Here is a 21,337-nt window from a genome sequence, read left to right on the forward strand (position 1 = left end):
ACTTATGGCACTCTGAACTGTGCGGTAGAAGATTTAAAATTCGAGCTGGCGCTGATGAATAAGACTTCCGAGAAATTGCAAGAAACGATGTCGAGAATAAGAGAAAAATCGATTATTAACCATCTCACACTTTATATAATCAAAATTGGCGCGAACGTATCATAAATTGCAAACAATTATTGAAACATTACAAATAACGCATAAGGTGCAGTATTCTATTAAAATAAAATTGTTGAATATCAGAAATGTAAAATGAGTCAGTTTATAACAATACAAGGTAAAAATAATTTAGTTATTTTCAATTATATAAGAGTTTTAAGATAATTTTGGATTTTATTGTATTAATTATTTATTTTAGTTGGTCAATGCGGCAATCAAATAGGGTCTGCTTTTTGGCCTTTAGCTTTACACGAATATGGTATACAAATTAAAAATAGATTCGTCAATCTTCTTAAGATACAACGAAATCATATTAAGAATATAGACGCATTATGGGATGGATTTTACAGTTTTTTTCATGTACCTGGAGATACAAATAATTTATGCTTCAAAACAATAGCAGAATTGAATGCAGCAAAAGTTAAAGCTAGGGTGCTGTATTATTATATTTTAAAAAATTTCAGAAATATTCATAATAATAAAATAACATTAAGTTATCTTTGAAGGCCGTTCTAATAGATATGGAAGATAGTGTTGTAGGGCGATTTCAACAAGGACCATTACGTGAATTATTTAATAGAACTTGTACGGTGACAAATTATCCTGGTTCTGCAAATAATTGGTAAGGTAGAATTGGTAAATGAAAAATAAACATTAATATCAAATAATGATTATGATTGTTTAAAGGGCCATGGGATATTATACTCATGGTACAGAATATCATGACCGAATCGAAGAAGTAATAAGGCAGTCTGTTGAACTGTGTGATTATCTAGGTGGATTTTTACTTTTGCATTCTGTTGCTGGTGGAACTGGTTCTGGTTTAGGAACAGCAACTTTGAAAATGTTAAGCGACAGTTATCCTCATGTAGATAGGTATGTAATATTAGTAATATTAGATTAAATATACTATTGATCATAGAAAAAATAATATCCCTTTGATAGTTAATAAAAACATTTTTTGTTTTACAGATTAGTGTCTTGCATATATCCTGCAGGCATGGAAGATGTTATTACAGGTCCATACAATACATTGTTAGCGACAAGAGAGTTGATAGAATATGCTACTTGTGTATTTCCAGCTGAAAATAATGCACTTTTAAAAATATGTGAAACTCAAATAAGGAATAATGATAATATAGATCAGGCTAATTTTAATGCTTTGTGTTTACCATTTCAGGATATGAATAGTATTATCGTTAATATGCTTCTTCATTTGACTAGGTAATAAATTTTTCCTATTATATAAATTTTAAAAAAGAACAATCATATATAGGTTATAAATTAATTTATTTACAGTGGCTCCAGATTTCCTGGAAATTTAAATATAGACATCAGTGATTTAGCTACAAGTCTTGTTCCATATAAAAAGATGCATTATATATTTAGTAGTGTTAGACCAATAGCTTTGACAGCACCTAAATTTTTTACTACAGATGCTTCAAAGTAAGTAAATTTTTAAGCATCATTATACAAGTGTATCATGATTAAAAATATTGAAGGCTTCAAGATGTGCTGTTTACTAATGCATTGTCTCGGAATAACCAGTTAACTAAAGTACATCCACTACAGCCAGGCTCTGTTGTTTTGAGTGCCGCATATATCGGAAGAGGACAGTTTTCTATAACCGGCATGAAACGAAATATTGAAAGGTATAATTTTGTTACCATTTAACATTATATATAAATATGTTAATAGGTAGTACAATATTATATAATGTGCATTATTATTTGTAGATTTCAAAGTAAAGCTAAATTTACACCATGGAGTAAGAATTCAATAAAAATAGGTTTATGTTCAGTACCTCCACCTGGACATACAACATCTTTGTTGTGCTTGCTTAATACCTCAGCTATTTCTTTTATGTTTACAAATTTAATCGAGCAGTTTACAAAATTATATCGTCGAAAGGTAATAATGATAATAAAATATTTAGTATAATTATTTTCCAACTTTCCAAATGAAGTTGAAAGAACAGAAATTGTTAATCATGCCTATTATTTTAGGCACATGTTCACCACTATTCCCAAGTTTCTGGATTTGAAAATTCACAATTTTTAGATAGCAAAGAAACTATCTTTAATTTATGTGAACATTACATGGAGCTTCAAAATCAAAAACAAAGGCATATTTCACGATTGCAAACACTTTAAGAATTGTACGTGTGGAAACATTAGAATAACAAGCAATTGTATTGTAATTGTAAGTGATTTATTAATTTAATCAAATAGTTTAACATAAAATAATTTCAATAAAAATAGTGTATTTTTTGTAATAATAAAATTATAATAATTGTATAAAGTAAAAATCATTTTTTTTATATAAGAATGTTCTAATTAATTGTTTGTAGTTTCTTTTATCCCTTTAAGGATATTGCAAAAGCATATTTATATTATATAAGCTACTTGTCTTTGGAGACCATAATCAACATTAACGTATCACTTATTTATGCGTTAAATTTAACATAATGAATTAACTAGCTGGAATTTGGGGTAATCCAAATTCATCCACCAACACACCATCCTAAAAACAAATTAGATGAATAAACATATGTATAATAATATAAGTAAGAAATAAATATATATTTGTATAAATAATTACCTTGTTCCTAACAGAACTAGAACCTGGCTCCTTATCAGGAGCATTAGGTGCTTTGATCGCATCATCTAAGTAAGATGTATCCTCATCTAAAGCAATCTCATCACCAAGAGCATCTAATTCAGCGGCAAGTTCATCTTCATCAATATCTGGCATTCCATAGCTACGACCCATTGCTTCTTGTACTTCATCAGCTTGTTCCAACATATCAGCCAAATTATCTTGTAAATCCTGCGTAAGAGATACACAATTGACACTTCAGTTTTTTATCATTATATGTATATAAAAATAACATACCTCGATGTCATCTATATTTATATTTTTAAATTCTCTTTGCATTTGTTTAACGCCATCCTTCATTGCAACCACTGTTGCTTGAGTATCTTTTAATGTTTGTGTAGCATAATTTGCTTGTTCCATATTGAATGCTTGTTGACGTAAGTTATCTACTTGTGCTTCATACATTTTCCTCTGTTTAAGAACACGCATGGCTTTAGCTTTGACAGCATTCTTTGCTGGGCCTTCTCTCATTTTGACCATTTGATCTTTGTATTTTTTTAGTTCGGCATCTAAACGTGCTATTTTCTTTTCAGCTGAATCTGCTCTACTGTCCACCTAAATGAAAATTATTAATAATATATAAAATATGACAAAATAAATACTGTTATCAACCTGTTTTTTTTTTTTTAAGTTAAAAACACTTACACCAGCAATACAATCGGTAATGCTTGGAGATGGCTCTTTTGGTTTTGCACGTCCAAAAAGCCTATTCATTTTTTATTATAACCAGTCAAGTGCAAAAAAACTGATTTTGATCTTACGTACTCTTACGTACTCTTAGATTTATAGAACGTCAAAACGTATGACTCAAGGAGTAAGTATAAAATCGTCGATTAAGTGATGAGGGCAGCACTGTGCAATTACATAGTGCGCATGCGGTTAGTTAATAAAATTGAAGAATTTGAAGTGGTCCATCAAAAAGACATTTTTAATTTTTGTAATCTTATTAAACAAAAGTAAAATACTTGATTCTTAAAAAGATTGATATTTTAAAAATAATAGAATACTAGTGATAATATTTAAATTGGTGATATTTATTTCTATTAATTCATATATAATTTGTAATAAACAAATCTGATTAATTAAGTAATGAACATTTTAAATATTACGAAATATTATCTATTTTAATAATATATAATTGCAACAATGGATATAATAGAAATCTCATTTGATACTTTTCTTTCATTTCTTTCGTATTTTTCCATTGGAAGTGTTTAAGTTGTAAAATGAAATTATTCCTTTTTATATTCTTAACTTTTTCAAGTTTTCGTATAAATAAGATAGGGAGATTTTTAAGGAATAAACAGATAATAAATTTGAACTTATTAATGCAGATACTAAACTTTATTTTTACATCTTTTGACTTATCACGTTTAATTATAAATAAAACCACAATAAATAAATTACAATTATTCTCATAAATATTCGGAGAACATAATTATTGGAAAATTATCGCTTCATATACTTATTTATCATGTCTTTACCGAATTTATTTTGTTGTAATATGTTGAAGTATTTATTCCAGTATACATACGTATAAAAATATATACTTTATTTTTTATTGTTTTGTATATATTAAATTTTAAACAAAATTAAACATAAATTTGGGGTCTCTAAAATATTCGGTCACTTAACAATTCATAACTATTTAATTCTTCTTTTTATAAATTAAGGACCAGTTGAATATCTCGTTTGTTAGGAGCAATAAGAAAAAAAAAATTATTAAAAAAAGTTTCATGATTTCATGTATTAGATATTTTAAGAGTACGAAATAAAATATCCTACACTTCTGAGCTAATTAACTGAACTGTTAATCTTACACTTAACATCTGAAATATTACAAAATATACAAAGAAGTATGATTATAAGATATCAATTGTGCTTACAAAATAATAGTGTAAATATTGATTAAATATTTATTGAATCAAGATTTTTTACTTGTTATTATAAATTAATTTTAAAGTTTTTGTTTTGAATTAACAATTTTTTTAAAGTAATAATTAAACTTATTATAAAATTATATTGTATACTTTTCATTATTTCATAGTCTCTTAAGATTTCGAAAAATAATAAATATTTATTGTTTACTTAGTTTTTCTTTGTGCCATTTTCTAATAATTCTGACTGAAAAAAATTTGATTATAACTTACAGAGTAATAATTATCAGGAAACAATATGAAACACTCTTTAAACATAAAAATACATTCGTTTTAATATACATTTATTATAATCCTCTGTTTAGTGTTCATTCCTTTGTCACGTTGTTTTCTAGGAGATTGAGAACAGAGGTCTGAAAATTTTGCAATTATAAGTTTAAAAAATCTCATTTGAATTGTAAGAATTTAAATAGTTGAAAATTTGAAATTAAAATTTATACATAATTTACATTAAAAGAAAGTTATTAAAAATAATAAACTTTTAAAATAACATTTGCCAGATTATTGAAAAGTTGACTGACCTAACATATGCTCACCAACAGATTATGCGAAAAGGAATGAACAAAAATAACGACTCGCCGCCAAACTTATGACGCATACTAACTTCACTTCAAACTTATTCATACGTTTCAAGTGGCTATTTCACTGAGACCGTATTATTTGATATTACAATGCAAATAATTTTAACGTTAGGAAATTGAGAATTAAAACTTGGGACGAAGTTTAATCGTATTATTTATCAATAAAACAGAATTTAATAAAATAAATACAACTGTTACTGATATCAATGACTAATGTAAATTGGTTATAACACGTAAAAATTATATATAATTCTATAAAAATTTTACGACGGTATGTTATAATTTGAATTCTAGATTTTTGACACAGCAGAATATTAAAAATTTCTTATAAGATAATTTTTGAAAACAAATACATTATTCTTCGGCCATTTTTTCATTATTTACCTATGTATTTACAATTATTATTTTCCTTTGTATTGAGAATATAATTCAATTTAATGATAATTAAAATATAAGAAAGTAAGAGCTGTAAAAAATTTCTATTTTTGTAGAATCACTTGTATATAGTATATTCGCTTTAAATGTATATATGTGATTATTTTCCTGAAACTATTAAAACTGCAAAAAAAAAAACATTCGGACGAATGTTATGTGATATCAAGGGATAACATTGTAATTATAATAATGTGACTTTGGAGAGCTTAGTGATGATCACGTTTAAATTTTTAGCATTATACCGCAATGTACATCGCGGGAAGTAAGTACTTAAATTGTACCTCATTCAGACTTTGTGTGCTTTTAGCACACAAAAAAACAATTGAATTGAGTCATTTCAATGGAAAATGTGTAAATGTATTCTTAACAATGACCTGTAGACGACGCTCATAATATAAAGCTTAATAACTCAACAATGGCTTATGCAAAACACATGTGTAGGTAGTGTTTTAAAAACGGTTTGAACAGTTAAAAGAATATAGGATTTAATTTAAAAATTTAAACGTGATCTTCATAGGACTTTCCAAGGTCATCGTAAAGTCAAATAATTATCACTATGATGTGTTTACCTTGACACAATACAATACATTCATCTGATATATTCGTTTTCATTTTTAATACTTACAATTAGAGAAATAATTGTGTGTATACATTTCAATCGAATATATTATTGTATGTACCAATTGCATCGATCCAATTGCAAAGTTGATGGTAACATAGCCATCTTAACTTTTTGAATTATTTTTTTTACGTTTACTCGATATTCGTTAATTTCATAATTAATTTTTAATCGTTAGTCGGTAAGATAGAAAATTACAGTTTAATGGTAAGATACGCATATGTTCAACGCACGTTTAGTTACGATTCTTTACAATAGTGGCGTTGCATTCTTCTTTTTGATGGTAATGTAGTTTATTGTGCTGAGACAGTAACCTGTCAGTAGAACCGACGAAACTTTTTCTTTTCCCGTAAATTTCCATCTGTTATAATGATAAAAAACATTCTTATTCTAATTCGTTGTTTACTCAACGTTACACTAGGATCGATATAAATAAATGCAAAAAAGAAAAATATAATGTAATGTATGAACACGTAAGACATTTTAAGACGTTTATCTCGAAGTTATACAATTATATATATTTATCAGCTTGTGTCGTTCGATAACAGTGTGTTTTTTTCTTCAGCACAACGAAAAAAGAAAGTAAGAAGATATATCCTATCGTCAAAGTTCAAAGAACTTTGCTAGTTTGAAATGTTAAGAAAATTTATTTTTTATCATGATTCTTCCAAAATAATTTTCAAGAGAATTACGTGCTCAACTGATCGAGTTAATTCGTAAAATCTAAGTAGCGATTTCTATATTTTCCAACATTGTCCTCGAATCGTTCCGCTTTTCGAGCAGAACGATTGCATCATTCTTGTCTGTTTACTCCACTGTCAGGCTACCGTTACGTTTGCGCACATGTACGCACGGCAGCAAGCATCGTCGATATCTTATCAGCGTGACTTTTACGACAGGTGTACAAAGTGATACATATATATATTTATATGTATATGTACACATATATAAATATACATATACACGTACGTACATGTAAATTCGTACATACTAAATTCCAAGTTCAATTAAGTACGACTAGGAATCCTGATCGTTTCTATTAAAACAATAATCATCGTTCTCGAGAATAAAAAAAGGATTTAAACATAGAAATATTCCATATTTTGTAAAACATTCATTCTTAATTTTTTGTGATCGAGGAAAAAGAAGAAGAACGTCTACGGTCCTGTGAACTTTCGTAGAGCTTGTAGATTCGAAAGGTGCGACGTTGATGGCAAGAAGACATGGAGGAAGTGTGGGCGGAGGTAAATGCGAACACAAAGGGAGAGAGAGAGAGAGAGAGAGAGAGAGAGAGAGGGAGAAGGAGAGATAAAGAGGAAGAGGACAACTAGCACGAGGTAGCATAAAGAAGATAGAGATAACTACATTGGTGCTTTTGGTGGAGGCGATGGAGGGCCAACGTGATTCAAGGCGCGTGCGTGGACAACGTCGGCGCGCGACGCATCAACGTGTTAGAGAAAGACAGAAGAAGTACCACCATCAACGCTACCACCAGCAGCACCCCACCTCTGTCACTATCACCTAGACTGAACTAGCAAGCAGCCAGGCAGGAGGCAAGGAAGCAGACTGGCTGGCAGGCAGGCAGGCTGGCAGGCTGGCAGGCAGACAAAAAGATAGGCAACTAGCTAGTTATCGTACTAGCGAGTAACAGTACAATTTATCAAAAATACAAGAATAACGAGAAACGACGAAGACGACGAAATAGAACGTTCGAAGGACGTTAGACGAACACGGACACGACGACGACGACGACGACGACGATGGTGAGGCTGGTGAGAAGAAAGGAAAATAGAAAGAATGGAGGACAGTGAATATTATTTCGAGAAGGTGTAAAAATTCTTCTTTTACACGTTACACTAAGGAACCTTTATACGTGCTACTCTATACGATAAGAAGTTGGTCTCTGTGGTCGATCCAGTGGTATGGTCAGACCTAGAGTAGTCGGCAGAGTGTTGAAAAAGTCACAACGATAACGTATGAGACGTATTACGTTTGAGGAGGAGTTGAACAGACAACCCACCAAAGCCGCCGTCGTCGAATCGTTTCGTTCGCCACCCCGTCTAGCTCCCTCTCTATCTCTCTCTCTCTCTCTCTCTCTCTCTCTCTCTCTCTCTCTTTTCCTCTCTCTCTTTCTCTCTTTCTTTCTCTGTTTCTATTTCTTTCATTCTCTTACAGGCGCGCCCTCTCGCTTGCTCCTAGCAAGTTCTGTTTATCTCTCTCACTCATTCGCACGCTTGCACACGCGCCCTCTCTTTATCTCGTTTTCTCTTGATCACTCCGAGAAGAAGTCATACGAAAGAGGAGAGACAGAAACGGACCATGTCGGTTGGGTTGTAGATCGGCAGAGGAGGATTACGAAGTGTTAGCTTCTTTATAACACATTACTTTTTACGAACTCTTTATCAAAAACGACGTAGAATGAAAAGGCGAGCAAACTGCGACTCGCCGCCACCAACGAGGAACTTCGGAATCGACCAAGAGACGCGGCGGGGGTGAAATTATGTTGTCTGGAACAAGTCTCTAGCTTACAGCAAACGGAAAAGAGAAAAAGAAAAATAAGCTTCCTCTTGTTTTCTTTTCTTTTCTTTCCTTTTTTCCCTTCCCTCTTTTTTTGGTTGCTTTTCTTCGTTTCGGTGCTACGAAGAAGATAAAAAAAAAAGTAACGCGCTCGCACCCTTCTTTCGTTCCTCTTTCATTCCTTTCTGTCTTCGGTTGATTCGTAATAGCAAAATTTTTGTTTTCGAGAAAGAGATAGACAAGAGAATCTGTTCAAAGAACCATTATCGTCATCGTGTACGTTTGAAAGGTGTGCTGCGTTTTCCGCGGTGTGTTACATCGCGAGGTGGACTCGCGTTGAGGCTTATCGGTGATCGATCGAGTAAACGATACGGGGCAGCGCGCGCGGAGGGGCGGTGGGGGGGAAGGGCTAGATAGGAAGAGGAGGTGGTGGAGGTGGAGGAGGAAGAAGAGGAGGAGGAGGAGGAGGACGGTGTGCAACGACGAGGAGTCGTCGTAGTAGCTCGTCCAAGTTCGACCGTAGACGGCGACGGTACCGTGCCGCGTGTATCTCGCGCGGATCCCTCCTCGGCACGGCAAGGACGCTCTCTAAAGAGCGTCCAGGTACGAAAGAGAAGTGCGCGAGTGACCGAACGAAGGGAGGATTACTTCGGTGTGATTATTTTCTTGCGGTGTCGTTTGTCGAGGAGGAGAAGGAAGAAGAGAGTTATGTCGATTACGCTAGGGTAAGTGCGATCAATCGAAGAATAAACAGATAAAGAAGATAGATAGAAAAAAAGAAAGGGAGAGAGAGAGAGAGAAAGAGAGAGAGAGAGAGAAAGAAATAGATAGATAGAGAGACAGATAGACAGATAGACAGATAGATAGATAGATAGATAGATAGATAGAGAGAGAGAGAAAGAGAGAGAGAGAGCGAGAGAGAGAGAGAAGAAAAAAGGGAAACGAGATTAATTACAAAAATTGGTGTTGGTGAAAATTATGAGTGACGAGGATCGAGTGCTGCTCGCACGAGATAAGAGATAGGCCAGAGAAATGCCATCGGGTCGACGTGGTATCGGTGGATCTCGGCCGGGCTCTCGGTTCTAAAGTTTTGTTACGTAGAAAGTGGAAGTAGCAAAGTAGAAGGCTAGAGGACGAAGATCTGTACTACGGAAAGAGTGAAGATAAGAGAAAGAAGTAAAGTAAGAAGGAAAAAAGAAAGGAAGAAAGGAAGGAAGAAAGGAAGAAAGGAAGAAAGGAAGGAAGGAAAAAGGAAGGAAGGAAGGAAAGAAGGAAGGATATACAGCAAGGGCGAGGAGAATCGAAAGATTTGCCGTAGCGCGCTCAGCTTCCGGGATTCGTGGGTGTTTTTACGCGCGCGGCGTGGATCGATAGCCGTCTCTCGCGAGCTCGGCTCGGCGTTGACGACGTCCGCGGCGTCAACAGGACGACAACGACGAGTCGGTTCGAAACCAATTTTCGTTTGCGCCTGGACACGAAATACTCGCGTATATTTGCAAGAAGAGGAACACGAAAGAGAGGGAAAGAAGAGGAAGAGGTAGAAGGACAGGATAGGAGAGGACAGTATAGGATACAAGAAGAGAGGGCCGAGTTCCGGTGATATATGGGGGACTTCGGCACAACGAGTCTCTTCTCGAGTACTTTGTCCGGGCCAAAATCGTCGATCGGTAGTAGCTCAAGCGCGACCATAGCCTTGACAACGTCCAACATGCAGGACGATCTGTTGATAGAAAAGCAGAATACGGGAAAGCCGGCGCCCCTCTCGCCGAGCGCTGCCCTCGATAACGTTGGTGGTCCTCAGGAGAAGTCCAAGGACGCGGTTGAGGTCGAGAGTATCGCTATAACACCGACGACGCCCTCTTCAACGGAAAAGGAGATCATAGCGTGTAGCACGACCTCAGCCCTTCAAGGTTTCAGCGATCCGGCTAGGGTGCCGAGTCTTTGGGCAGATGATACCACAAGTCTGGCTCTGCCGGTAAACGGCTCGATCGCTGCTTTTCAAAATTTTCCGACTGGAGGACCGGCCGGCCTTTTTGCCGGCACGGCGGCAGCTGCGGCTGTTTCGACGAGTACTCGACGAGCGATCACGGCGAGTCATAATTTTCCACAACAACACGGTAACGCGGCTGGTGCCCCGAGCACTAGGCATGGCCTTCCTGTATCCACACCTCAGCAACAACAACAACAACAACAACAGCAACAACAGCAACAACAACAGCAACAGCAACAACAACACCAACAACAACAACAACAACCACCGCCGACCTCACATCCAGGCGTATATCTACCCAGTAAAAGTTATGCCGCGTGGTCGGGTGGGCCTCAAGCACCACAACAATGGGGCGGAGGACCTCAAACGGCCGCTGCCGTCGCAAGTCCAGGTCTTTCTCCTTGGAGCCGCGGTAGATCCGTTCCCAATCTACCACCTCTGCACTCCTCTCTTCATGCTGCCGCTGCTGCCGCAGCTGTCGCTGGCCTTCAAGGAAGGAAACCAAGTCCCACGTTTCCGGGGCATCCTGGACCTGCTGCTCATCCTTCCTGCATTAGTCCAGTTAGGCAATTTCGCAGGAGCACGTCTTATCCTGGAAAGGGTAATATCTATCCACCTCAGCCAGCACCAACGTTCGAGATTACTACGGAGGAGAGGGACCTGCTGCAGTTACCGCCCTTTCAGCAGGTGAATCTTCATAGGTGTTTTGTTTGTTTCTTTCTTTTTTATCGTTTATTGCCTCTCAAACTTTTAAATAAGTTTCCAAAATTATTTACGTTAACTTCATTTCGTCAAGTTCATTTTCCAGGTTTTTATTAATCTATTTCATTGACTTTGATTCATCTTAGTGATTCAAGATGCATTTGAAACGTTGCGTACTCATGCATTGTTTGTGCGATTAACGTAGGTTTCCTTCCATCGCTATGATATTTTTGCACTCTGTCATCTATGCATAGATACGACATATATGTTGACATATATTTCATGTTAAATTGAAAATTCATCGATCCATTGATGTCTTTTGCAACGAATCGTATTTATTACTAATCGAGAATTCGTTATTTGTCATCTAATTACTAATTTATCATTGACGATAGATATTTCGATTAAGCATTCCGTAAACTCATTTATTAACCTTTCTCGAACTATATAGAAAACCTAAAAATTTCAATAATCAGAACACAAAATTAAGATAAATCTAGGCAAAATAAATGACTATTATTTTCAACGTTACGCAGTCAAGAGCGACGGCGTAGGTGTTCTTTTGACTTTTTAGTCGGGTGGTATTGCGTTATCGATCGTCCAGCACAGATATAGCTATAGGAGAGCGTGTACTTCGCGTTCTCAGCTTGTGGTGGTACGGTAATAATCGTGAGGTCTCTTCGAAAAGGTGTTCAACGCTTGGGTCTGACTTCCGTGGGTTGCGCCGGTGCATGTATTTCATGCCAGGTTATGCAACTACTGCATTTGCGAGAGAGAAAGAAAACTAGTATGAGAGTTAGAAAGACAGAGAGAGAGAGAGAGAGAGAGAGAGAGAGAGAGAGAGAGAGAAAGAGACAGAGAGAGAGTTAGAAAAAGAGACAGAGAAAGAGAGAGAGACTCGTATTTAAATTTAGACAGTGCAACGGCTGTTTCAACAGTCGGTACAGCTACTCTGTGCTCTTGGTGTGACATCGTTGCCTTTATACGAGACATATTCTTTTCTTCGTTTCACAATTTCCCTGTTTCCCTCTCCGTCTTGGAAAAATCCGACCGTGAAATATTTCCCTTCTATGGAGAACGGAAAACGACATGACGAACGAGGTCGCCGCTGTTGCTCGATTGGTAGAATTTACTTGAAAATTACGTGTATCGCGTTACGATGCTCACTAGAAAACTAGAACTTAGTAACTCGAGAGTAAGAGAGAGAGAGAGAAAGAGAGAGAGAGAGAGAGAAAGAGAGAGAAAGAGAGAGAGAGAGAGAGAGAGAACATTTTTGCGAGCTTCAATGATTTTTCGATGAGGTAACGTAGTGTAAAGAATCAATAAATCCGATCGATAAATCGAAAGAAATGTGCTCAAGAGAGGGAGAACGAGAGAGAGAAAGAGAGAGAAAGAGAGGGAGGGAGAAAGAAAGAAAGAGAGACACTTCGTCGTTGAATTCTGACCCAATTCCTATATGCCGTCGTTTGCTTCAACGCATACACATACATACGTGTACACGTACAAATGCTTAGAGAGTGTGTCTAGCAGAAGTTTAAGCTCAGCTATTTTCAACCGCTCCGTCAAAAATAGAGAGCTGCATACTATACCGAGAGAGAGATAGAGAGAAATGGCAGGTCTCGTTATATGAGCCATCTTAATTTTCGTCCCGTCGTCCTATGGAATATTAAATATCCGTCGGTTTATTTAAAGGTAAAAAAAAAAGAGAAAAAGAAATAAGATTTGAAATAATTTTCGAAACGACGAAATATTAATTTCAATTCTCGCAAGAGATACCACATAGTTTGTTTAATCAACGGCAATTACGTTCCATTCGTTCTCGCATTTGAGCCGCTATAGAGAAACGTTTGTCATATTAGGTATCTATGTGATATGAATATTAAGAGAGGAAAAACAGAATACTAAAACAGAAAAAAGAAAAGAAAAAAAAAGAAAAGAAAAAAAAATAAAAGGAAAAATTTACTTTGCATATAATAATCCTCAAACTTTATTGATACTAGTGACCTTAAGTATAACGAATCGATCGACTCGTAAATGTATGTACGATTATTAACTGAAAACCTTGTAGAACCAAGTTTTAAATAGAATTTGAATATAATATTTGACGAAGTTTACCCGACGATACACGTTCAAATTATTTTTTAATTTGAAAAGATTCGAAAATGAAAATTCGAATATATATAATGTTTATAATATATAATGTTATACATATATATATATATATATATATATGTATAAATATTATATTATATATTATTAATTATATATTATATTATATATATATTATATATATTAATTATATTATATATATTATATTATATATATTATATTATATATATTATTAATTATATATTATATTATATATGTATACAACATACAAAATACAACATACATACATATATATGTATACATATGCATGTATATACGTATATATATACAAATCCCTGAGAAATATGATAGAAGATATCAAATTCTGATAAATCTGATATTTCTCTCTCTCTTTTTCTCTTTCTATTTATCTCATTTTACCATCGTGTTACTCGTTCTACAAATTTCTATAAAAAAATATTCATCCGATTTAGAAAAAACATTTATTTCGATCTTCCTCGTTCATTCATACATACATTACAATCATGACGAATATCTTGGTTTCATATATAGAAAAGCTTTAATATCGATAAGCTAGAAAATCGTTCACGGAATGGAACGAATACGACGAATACGACCTATTAAACAAAGAGAAAGAGAAAGAGAGAGAAAGAAAGAGAGAGAGAGAGACAGAGAGAGAGAGGGAAAATGTTTTAACAAAGCAAAGAAATGGCGGCGAGCTTGAAGTCCGATAATTCATCGTTCGTCATTCACCTTGGAAGAGCGAATCGGGACACGTGCAGTAGGCCGCTCGGCTAAGGTAAAGGAAACCCATTCGTTGTCGTATACTCGTCGATAGTGCGGAATTGTACATCGTATACTCGTTACAAGTGCATACGTTTTGATTATGCGCGTGCGTGTATTCGTACAAATGCACATAAACATACACATATATACACAAAAATTCGATGTAAATATGAAAGAACGCGAAATATATATCCTACAGTGCTATTCGATCGAAAACCTGATCGTCCTATGCTGAAATTTGTATATAGTACTTCCTTTAATAGATACATATCTATATTAATAGATCTATATAGTATAGATACATATCTATATTAATATATATATATATATATAGTAATATATATATGTATATATATAGTAATATATATATATATATATATATATATATATATATATATATAGTAATAATTAATTAATTAGAATGTTAATTTTTTCTTAAAATATAGATTAAAATAACTTCTATAACGATAAAATTATTTTTATACCTAGAATGAAATATTTAAATAAAAATGTGTACATAACTATCTGTAATTATAGAAATCTATAATTTCCGTTAATAAAAAAGTCTAATGATTAACATGAATAAGTCGATCAAACAAGTCGATAATATAATATTAAAAAGTTAATCAGTTCGACATTTGTTCTGTTCGCGAGAACGAGATCGAATATATTGGAATCCAACGTGCACGATTAAAAGTACTTATAGACATTTTTCAGCCTATAATCCTAAATTTTTCGAGAGATTCGATATCTCGATCTAGATTTTGGATGTATTAAAAGAACCTTGTCCTAGTTTCTGTCAAGTTTTCGCTGGGAAGAACGTGGAGACCTTTTTATGCGACACATTAAATGTAGTACACGAACGAAAAGGGTGCTTGTTTTATCAAGATTATGTTATATGTGTGATATAATATATGTGTGTGTGTGTATGTGTATATCATATATAGCTATATATATATATATATATATATATATATATATATATATATATATATATATATATACGTTATAACTTAGGTTGTTATTATCAATGCAAGATGGAACGAGACGTTGGAGCGATTTACTACATGCCTCCAATTTTCCCATATTCGTAGGCCTCCAGCGCATGATTGATCTGACATAATATCTACTATAATCACATGCCGGTTGCCTAAACGCCTTCGGGGAGAGATAATACGCTGGGCGAGAATAACTGATGCGTTGGTAAACCAAACGAGGAAAATTGATAAGCGAGCGTTAACTCGGAGTACTTCATCGCCCGTACGAGTTTGATCAATTTTATTTTTTATTTAGCTGGTAGGCGTGAACATGCATTGGATGTACCTAAAGGCTGTTCTTTTGACTTGTGAAAAAAAAAGAGAAAAAGGACTACTTCGATTAAAGATGATAATTTAGTTCAATGCGTCCCGTATCTATATATATACATATGTATATACATATAATGGGGAAATATTTTTTGAGAAATTTTTTTTATCGGTTTATAAATAATTATTATATCCTGTTAAAAATTTGGAAGAGAACGTTAGAGAACGATAACATTTTATTGTTATCTAGGACCCTGATCACAATATTAACGGGATAGAAAGTATTGATTTTTTCCTATTATTATTATTATTATAAAGATAAGAACATGACCTTTGTACACCGTTATTATGTAGATTTTATTCGATTTTTAAGTCACAGATTGACACGATAAATCATTTAACACGGGAACGCGACGAAATTTATTTATGCCTTCTGCTCTAGGTGCGGCGAGTCGTGAAAAACATCTTCGTATCATATGTTACATGCTCGACGAAGATGTTAATCGTGTCGCGTCAATTAATAGTAATTCGTCCTTGAGCGGAAGCACTAATAATCTAATATCGATATCGTTTATCAGTTGATACGGTCGTTGGTTCTTTTTTATTTTCTTTAACCCTTTGCTCTTTAATTTATTTTCCTAGTCTCTTCTCGAGCAGCTTTGATTTGCTTTTTTCTATTTTTAATATGTCATGTACGCACACATACGCACATACATACACACACACAGGTACATATATACTTTGAAAGTAATTTTTAAATAAAGTTTTCCTACTGAGTTGTGTGTTTTATTAATTACGTAAATGAGATATCATGTAAGAGGCGATTCAAAAGTTTTAAACAAAAATATAAAATATTGTTTCATGACATAGATGACCTTATAATGCAAAAGGTTAAATAATTTGCACGAAATCGTTCTATTAAAAAATTTACGGGATAAGATGATGTATAGGTATAGCATAAAAAAGAAGTAATCGAACATATAACATAAAAAATATACGTTACGAAAGGCATCGTTATCGACCCATTTTCCTATGTTTTTATTAGAAACTTATCTTGAAATAAAAGTACCTTTTTAACGTCGAAAAATACAAAGTAGGACTCCAGAGGAATCTTACAGTAGGTCCCAAGTGATTAGCCCGATTTTAAGATCCGCCCTATTTGAATTCGGAAGTGCGCCGGTGCGAAGTGACCCGGTACGAGGTTTATAGGTCACCACTCTGCTTTCGCGCGATATAGATTTTTCGCGCAGAGCTTCCGCACGAAGTGGTCTAGCCAAGGATTCTTGGAATCCATGAATACTTTTTCATGGATCTTCGTAAGGCCTTTTTTTATCGCTTAGTTAGCTTTAACAATCAATTTCTAATTGTTATCTCGCTACATCGTTGTTAGAAATTACTGAATATGGGTCACGCAATTGCGATATCATCATAAATTATTTGCTGTTGAAAGAAACGGAGATGAAGCAGGCTAATGTTTATGGCAACTTTTACGATCCCCTCGGAACGACAACGTGTCACCTTTCGAGAATGACTTTCGAAGCTAGTGAAGCTTGATTAATGATACCCCGAGCGTTATTAGGGACATCCTTGATTACTCTTCGTTATTCGTACTTCGTGTCGTTGGATAGAGATATATCGTGTTGATTGCAAAAAGTATATTTAGATGTCGATAAAGTAGGTTTTCTTTAGATTTTACATAGACGTAAACATGGTCTTGTATTAGAAATTTTGTTATTTTCTCTTGTCTACGTTGGAAGTTCGATGTTATCGATCATAAAACAAAGTCTTGTAATTTTTGAAGTCGAATCGTGGACGATGAACGGAGAAAGTTCAGATGGAAAATTTGTCGAGGTTAGATATCCAAAAACAAAATAAACAATAACTTGGTAATGGTGTCAAGTTTTCATAGGTAACTGTAAAGCACGGAATAGGTTTTCCTAATGCATGTTCGGTCACGTAGGTTCATATAATTAAGCGCAATCACAGGTACGCTATCATCTGCAGTAGAGAAGCGACTACTGGCGCCACTGTTTTCCGCATTCTCCACCCTTTTGCCGCCATCGTTCTATGCCGCAGCAGTGTTACCACCCTGTACGTTTTGCTGCACCACCCCTTTCTCTTCTGTCAACTCTCTGTGTCCTACTCTATCGATAAAGGGAAACCTGGAGAGTGAGAGAGATAGACAGAGAGAGAGAGAGAGAGAGAAAGAGAGAGAGAGAGAGAGAGAGAGAGAGAGAGAGAAGTGACCTACTTTGCGCTAGCTGACTGGAATCGTTTCTTTCGTACACGCCTAGGGATCCAGGCTACGCTATGTCTGCCCTGTATACTCTTCTTCCACACCCTTCCCTCGCTCTATCGGTGATCTTCACTCCGGCAATACCGCATCGACCCCTCGGGTCAGCAGATTTCTTCAACGAGAAGGGAAGGGAGAAAGACGGACCTGGGGGCTATCTATAAATCTTACGCGAAGGAAATCAGCCTTCCAGAACACAATTTTATCGACCTACGATGACGCGGTTCTTTTTCGAGAAATTTTATCGTGTTTCTTCTGTTCGCTTTGGGGCTGATAAAAAATGTATTCTGAAACTTCTTTTTCTCTATCTCTTTCTCTCTTTATTTTTGTCTTTGTTTTTCTCTTTCTTTTTCCCTTTTTATACTTCTCATAATATGTTCAATCGATTGATGTTATCTTCAAAGAATAAAAGTGGTTTTAAATCGATATTATTATTGATATAATCACGTACGGAATGTATCCCTAACAGCTTATGGTACGTTAAAAGGGAAGTAAGAATAAGAAGTAGCGTTTGCATAATATACGTTAAAAGGTCTTCCAGTATTGTCGGTGACACTTCAGCATTTTTCGTTCGAGTTTCTCCTCATTTATTTGTGTTCCTCTTCGTCTTGTTTCACTTCTTTTCGTATATCTCCCATTCAAACTTTAATCCCTCCCTCTCTCTCTCTCTCTTTCTCTCTCTCTCTCTTTCTTTCTCTTTCTCTTTTTCTCTTTCTCTCTATTGCAAATATATACATGCATAACACATACATCTTTACCCTTGATGCCACTAGTAGTATTCCCTCCAACATAATAATTATTGTTCCTCTACGGAATCTAATGGATGTACCATAGGAGTCGTGGTGAAAGCGCACACCTTGTAAAGCACATAGCATCTCATGCAAGTTCAATACGTATATGAGTGTATGCGTGCGTGTGCGCATTCTGTGTTCTGAGATACAGTTGAGCTTTGAGAGGTCGACTTATGTGCCTCTCAGGTGTTTATGTGTGTGTGTGTGTGTGTGTGTGTGTGTGTGTGCACGTGTGTGTGTGTGTGTGCGTGCGTGCGTGTGTATGTGCGTGTACGCTAGATTGTGCGTCAGACGAGACATGGTTTAAAAAAAAAGGACTCGTTGAGTACAAAAACGTATATAGAACAAGGGAGAGAAGATAGACACAAGAACAACCATGTCTAGACGAAGATATGGAAGTGCGAAAAAGAAAGTTTTCTGTAACTTCCGGTACTCTTGTCTTCTCTTTGCGACAGTCTTCGGTCCTTGAAGCTTTCTCGCACGTAATTATGACTTACCTCTCGAATTAGACGAGTGTAGATCTTGAAGGAAAAAATCTTTCTCACCAGTTCGTTATGTCGTGAAATGCATTTTTAGAAACGTCTAGTCATTTTTTGTTTGTCTAGTTCTATTTTGCTTTTCTTTTTTCTTTTTTTTCCATTTTAATAAAAATTATATAAAAATGATACTACAAGTATTCGGGGCTCCCCATTCATACGACCCTACGACACTGAAATGTTTTCTTCGTTACTCCTTTCAGATCACCCAATTTCCAGTCATCCGTTGGCATTTCCTTTCCTCGTGCATTCTCCCTACTTTGACGTAGTAGAAAATTTGCGCAGTAAATCCTAGCTGGAGGGGTGGATGTGTTACGTCGTCGACGATAAAGCTCGGAATGGTAGTAGAAGTGGTAATAGTATTGACTTTGGTGATAGTATGGTTGGGTAGGCGGTAATCAATGGTGGTCAAGAGTGTCATCGTTCAAGGTTCATAACTGGCAATAAGTATTAAGAAACGATTTATGTATAATACGTATGAGTTGGTTTATATCTATTAATACATAACAATGAATAGGTTTGTTTGCGATTTCATTTAATGACATACTACAAATAAGATGGAGGGTTCAAAGTAATGAGAAAGAGAGAGAGAGAGAGAAAGAAAGAGAGAGAGAGAGAAAGAGAGAAAGAGAGAAAGAGAGAAAGAGAGAAAGAGAGAAAGAGAGAGAGAGAGAGAGAAAGAGAATAGGAGGAAGGGTGAAGCAACAAGAAGCCAATGGTATGGCTCGTGTAAGTGGAACAACTTCTGACCTTTATACCGCGGATAAACAAACGAGAAAAGAGGGCAGCACTTGCGGCGCAGCACCGCCGCTGCCCCAAAAATAGTAGGACGGTCGATAAGGGTAGTAAATTGAAATTATTCCATTCTACCGTTCGAACGGGGATTCATAATAAAGAAAACTAAACAAGAACGGAGCTTGGATGGATAAACAAAAAAGAGATAAATAAAAAAAGGTCTAACATAGAAAGATATTGGAGTGAAGGAGAAAGATGTGGGGCAAGAAAACGGGCCGATAGTTATTCGTGAGAACGAATCTGGTGGTCATGGATAAACATAAAATAGAGATAAACGAACGATGGAAGCAGAAGAAGAAAAGGAAGAAGAAACAGAAGAGGAACGAGATATCTTTGTAGGGGTGGTAAAATAAGGGGTGGAGCGGTCAGACTACTAGAGTGGGAGAGAGGAAGGGCGGTACAGGGTTGGAGGCTGCACAGAGATTGCTGTCGACGCCCTGCTGCTGCTTCCTGGTTTCCCTATATTGATTTTCCACAGTGCTGTGCGAGAGCATGAGAGAGAGAGAAAGAGAGAGAAAGAGAGAAAGAGAGGGAGAGATAGAATACGGCGTGCGCTGTGGGTCTGATAGAGACGGATAGTACGCACGAGAGAACCCGCGCGCGGACGCGCTCGCATGTGTGAGTTTTCGTTAATGAGTAGGTGTTAGGTGAACGCGAGCGCGCGTGCTTGTATGCATACTTTCAGTAGGAAGGAAGGGGAAGTGGGTTGGAACCGAGCTAGAACATCCGTGGCTTTACTGGAAAGACGAAGTGGGAGTGATTCGCTAAGGGGTAGGGGTAAAGTCGCTGGTAGGAGTAGGGGAAGAAGAGGGTTCGCTCAGTGGTAGAAAACGAGAAAAGGAGAGGGTAGAAGTTAGAAAAGCTTTTGTATGTGTATGTACGTGTGCGTTTGCGTGTTGTGTGTTTGTATATCTCTGTCTGTGTCTGTGTGTCAGAGAGAAAAAGAGAGAAGGGATGAACAAGCATGCGGTCTGGGGGTTGCAGGTTGCTCGAAAGAGATGAGAAAAGAGAGCCGGTGGAAAAGGTGGGGCCACCTTTTGCACCTCCGCCCGTACCAAGTGAAGAGAGATGGACCGATTATTTGACGTCGAAGCTTCAGGAATGTGTTTCCTACTTTTCGTGCCC

The 21,337-nt window shown here is 35.7% G+C and overlaps 3 protein-coding genes across 4 annotated transcripts in view; 2 read left to right on the top strand and 1 right to left on the bottom strand.

Annotated features, from left to right (window-relative positions):
- The first annotated feature begins 137 nt into the window (after positions 1–137).
- On the top strand, positions 138–2,689 carry LOC124424234 (tubulin epsilon chain-like). The gene is made up of 9 exons (XM_046963009.1): positions 138–277; positions 359–591; positions 666–781; positions 847–1,035; positions 1,132–1,383; positions 1,459–1,605; positions 1,662–1,811; positions 1,896–2,070; positions 2,166–2,689. The coding sequence occupies exons 1-9, from the start codon at positions 253–255 to the stop codon at positions 2,310–2,312; spliced, it is 1,434 nt and encodes a 477-aa protein (XP_046818965.1). The 5' UTR covers positions 138–252; the 3' UTR covers positions 2,313–2,689.
- LOC124424237 (charged multivesicular body protein 5) lies at positions 2,541–3,650 on the bottom strand. The gene is made up of 4 exons (XM_046963012.1): positions 3,463–3,650; positions 3,055–3,372; positions 2,761–2,988; positions 2,541–2,682 (listed from the first exon to the last, which is right to left on the bottom strand). Exons 1-4 carry the CDS (start codon positions 3,529–3,531, stop codon positions 2,632–2,634), a joined length of 666 nt encoding a protein of 221 aa, XP_046818968.1. The 5' UTR covers positions 3,532–3,650; the 3' UTR covers positions 2,541–2,631.
- A 3,878-nt stretch (positions 3,651–7,528) lies between these two features.
- Positions 7,529–21,337, top strand: part of LOC124424246 (cytoplasmic polyadenylation element-binding protein 2) — a 126,733-nt gene continuing 112,924 nt past the window's right edge. Inside the window, exon 1 of one of the 2 annotated variants that reach the window (XM_046963026.1) lies at positions 7,529–11,583. In XM_046963026.1, coding sequence (XP_046818982.1) covers positions 10,510–11,583 — 1,074 coding nt within the window. In that variant the 5' untranslated portion in view covers positions 7,529–10,509. The remainder of the gene's footprint in view (positions 11,584–21,337) is intronic. The other variant, XM_046963028.1, reaches the window with a different exon arrangement.

Source organism: Vespa crabro, chromosome 5, assembly GCF_910589235.1.
Source record: "Vespa crabro chromosome 5, iyVesCrab1.2, whole genome shotgun sequence".
NCBI lineage: Eukaryota > Metazoa > Arthropoda > Insecta > Hymenoptera > Vespidae > Vespa > Vespa crabro.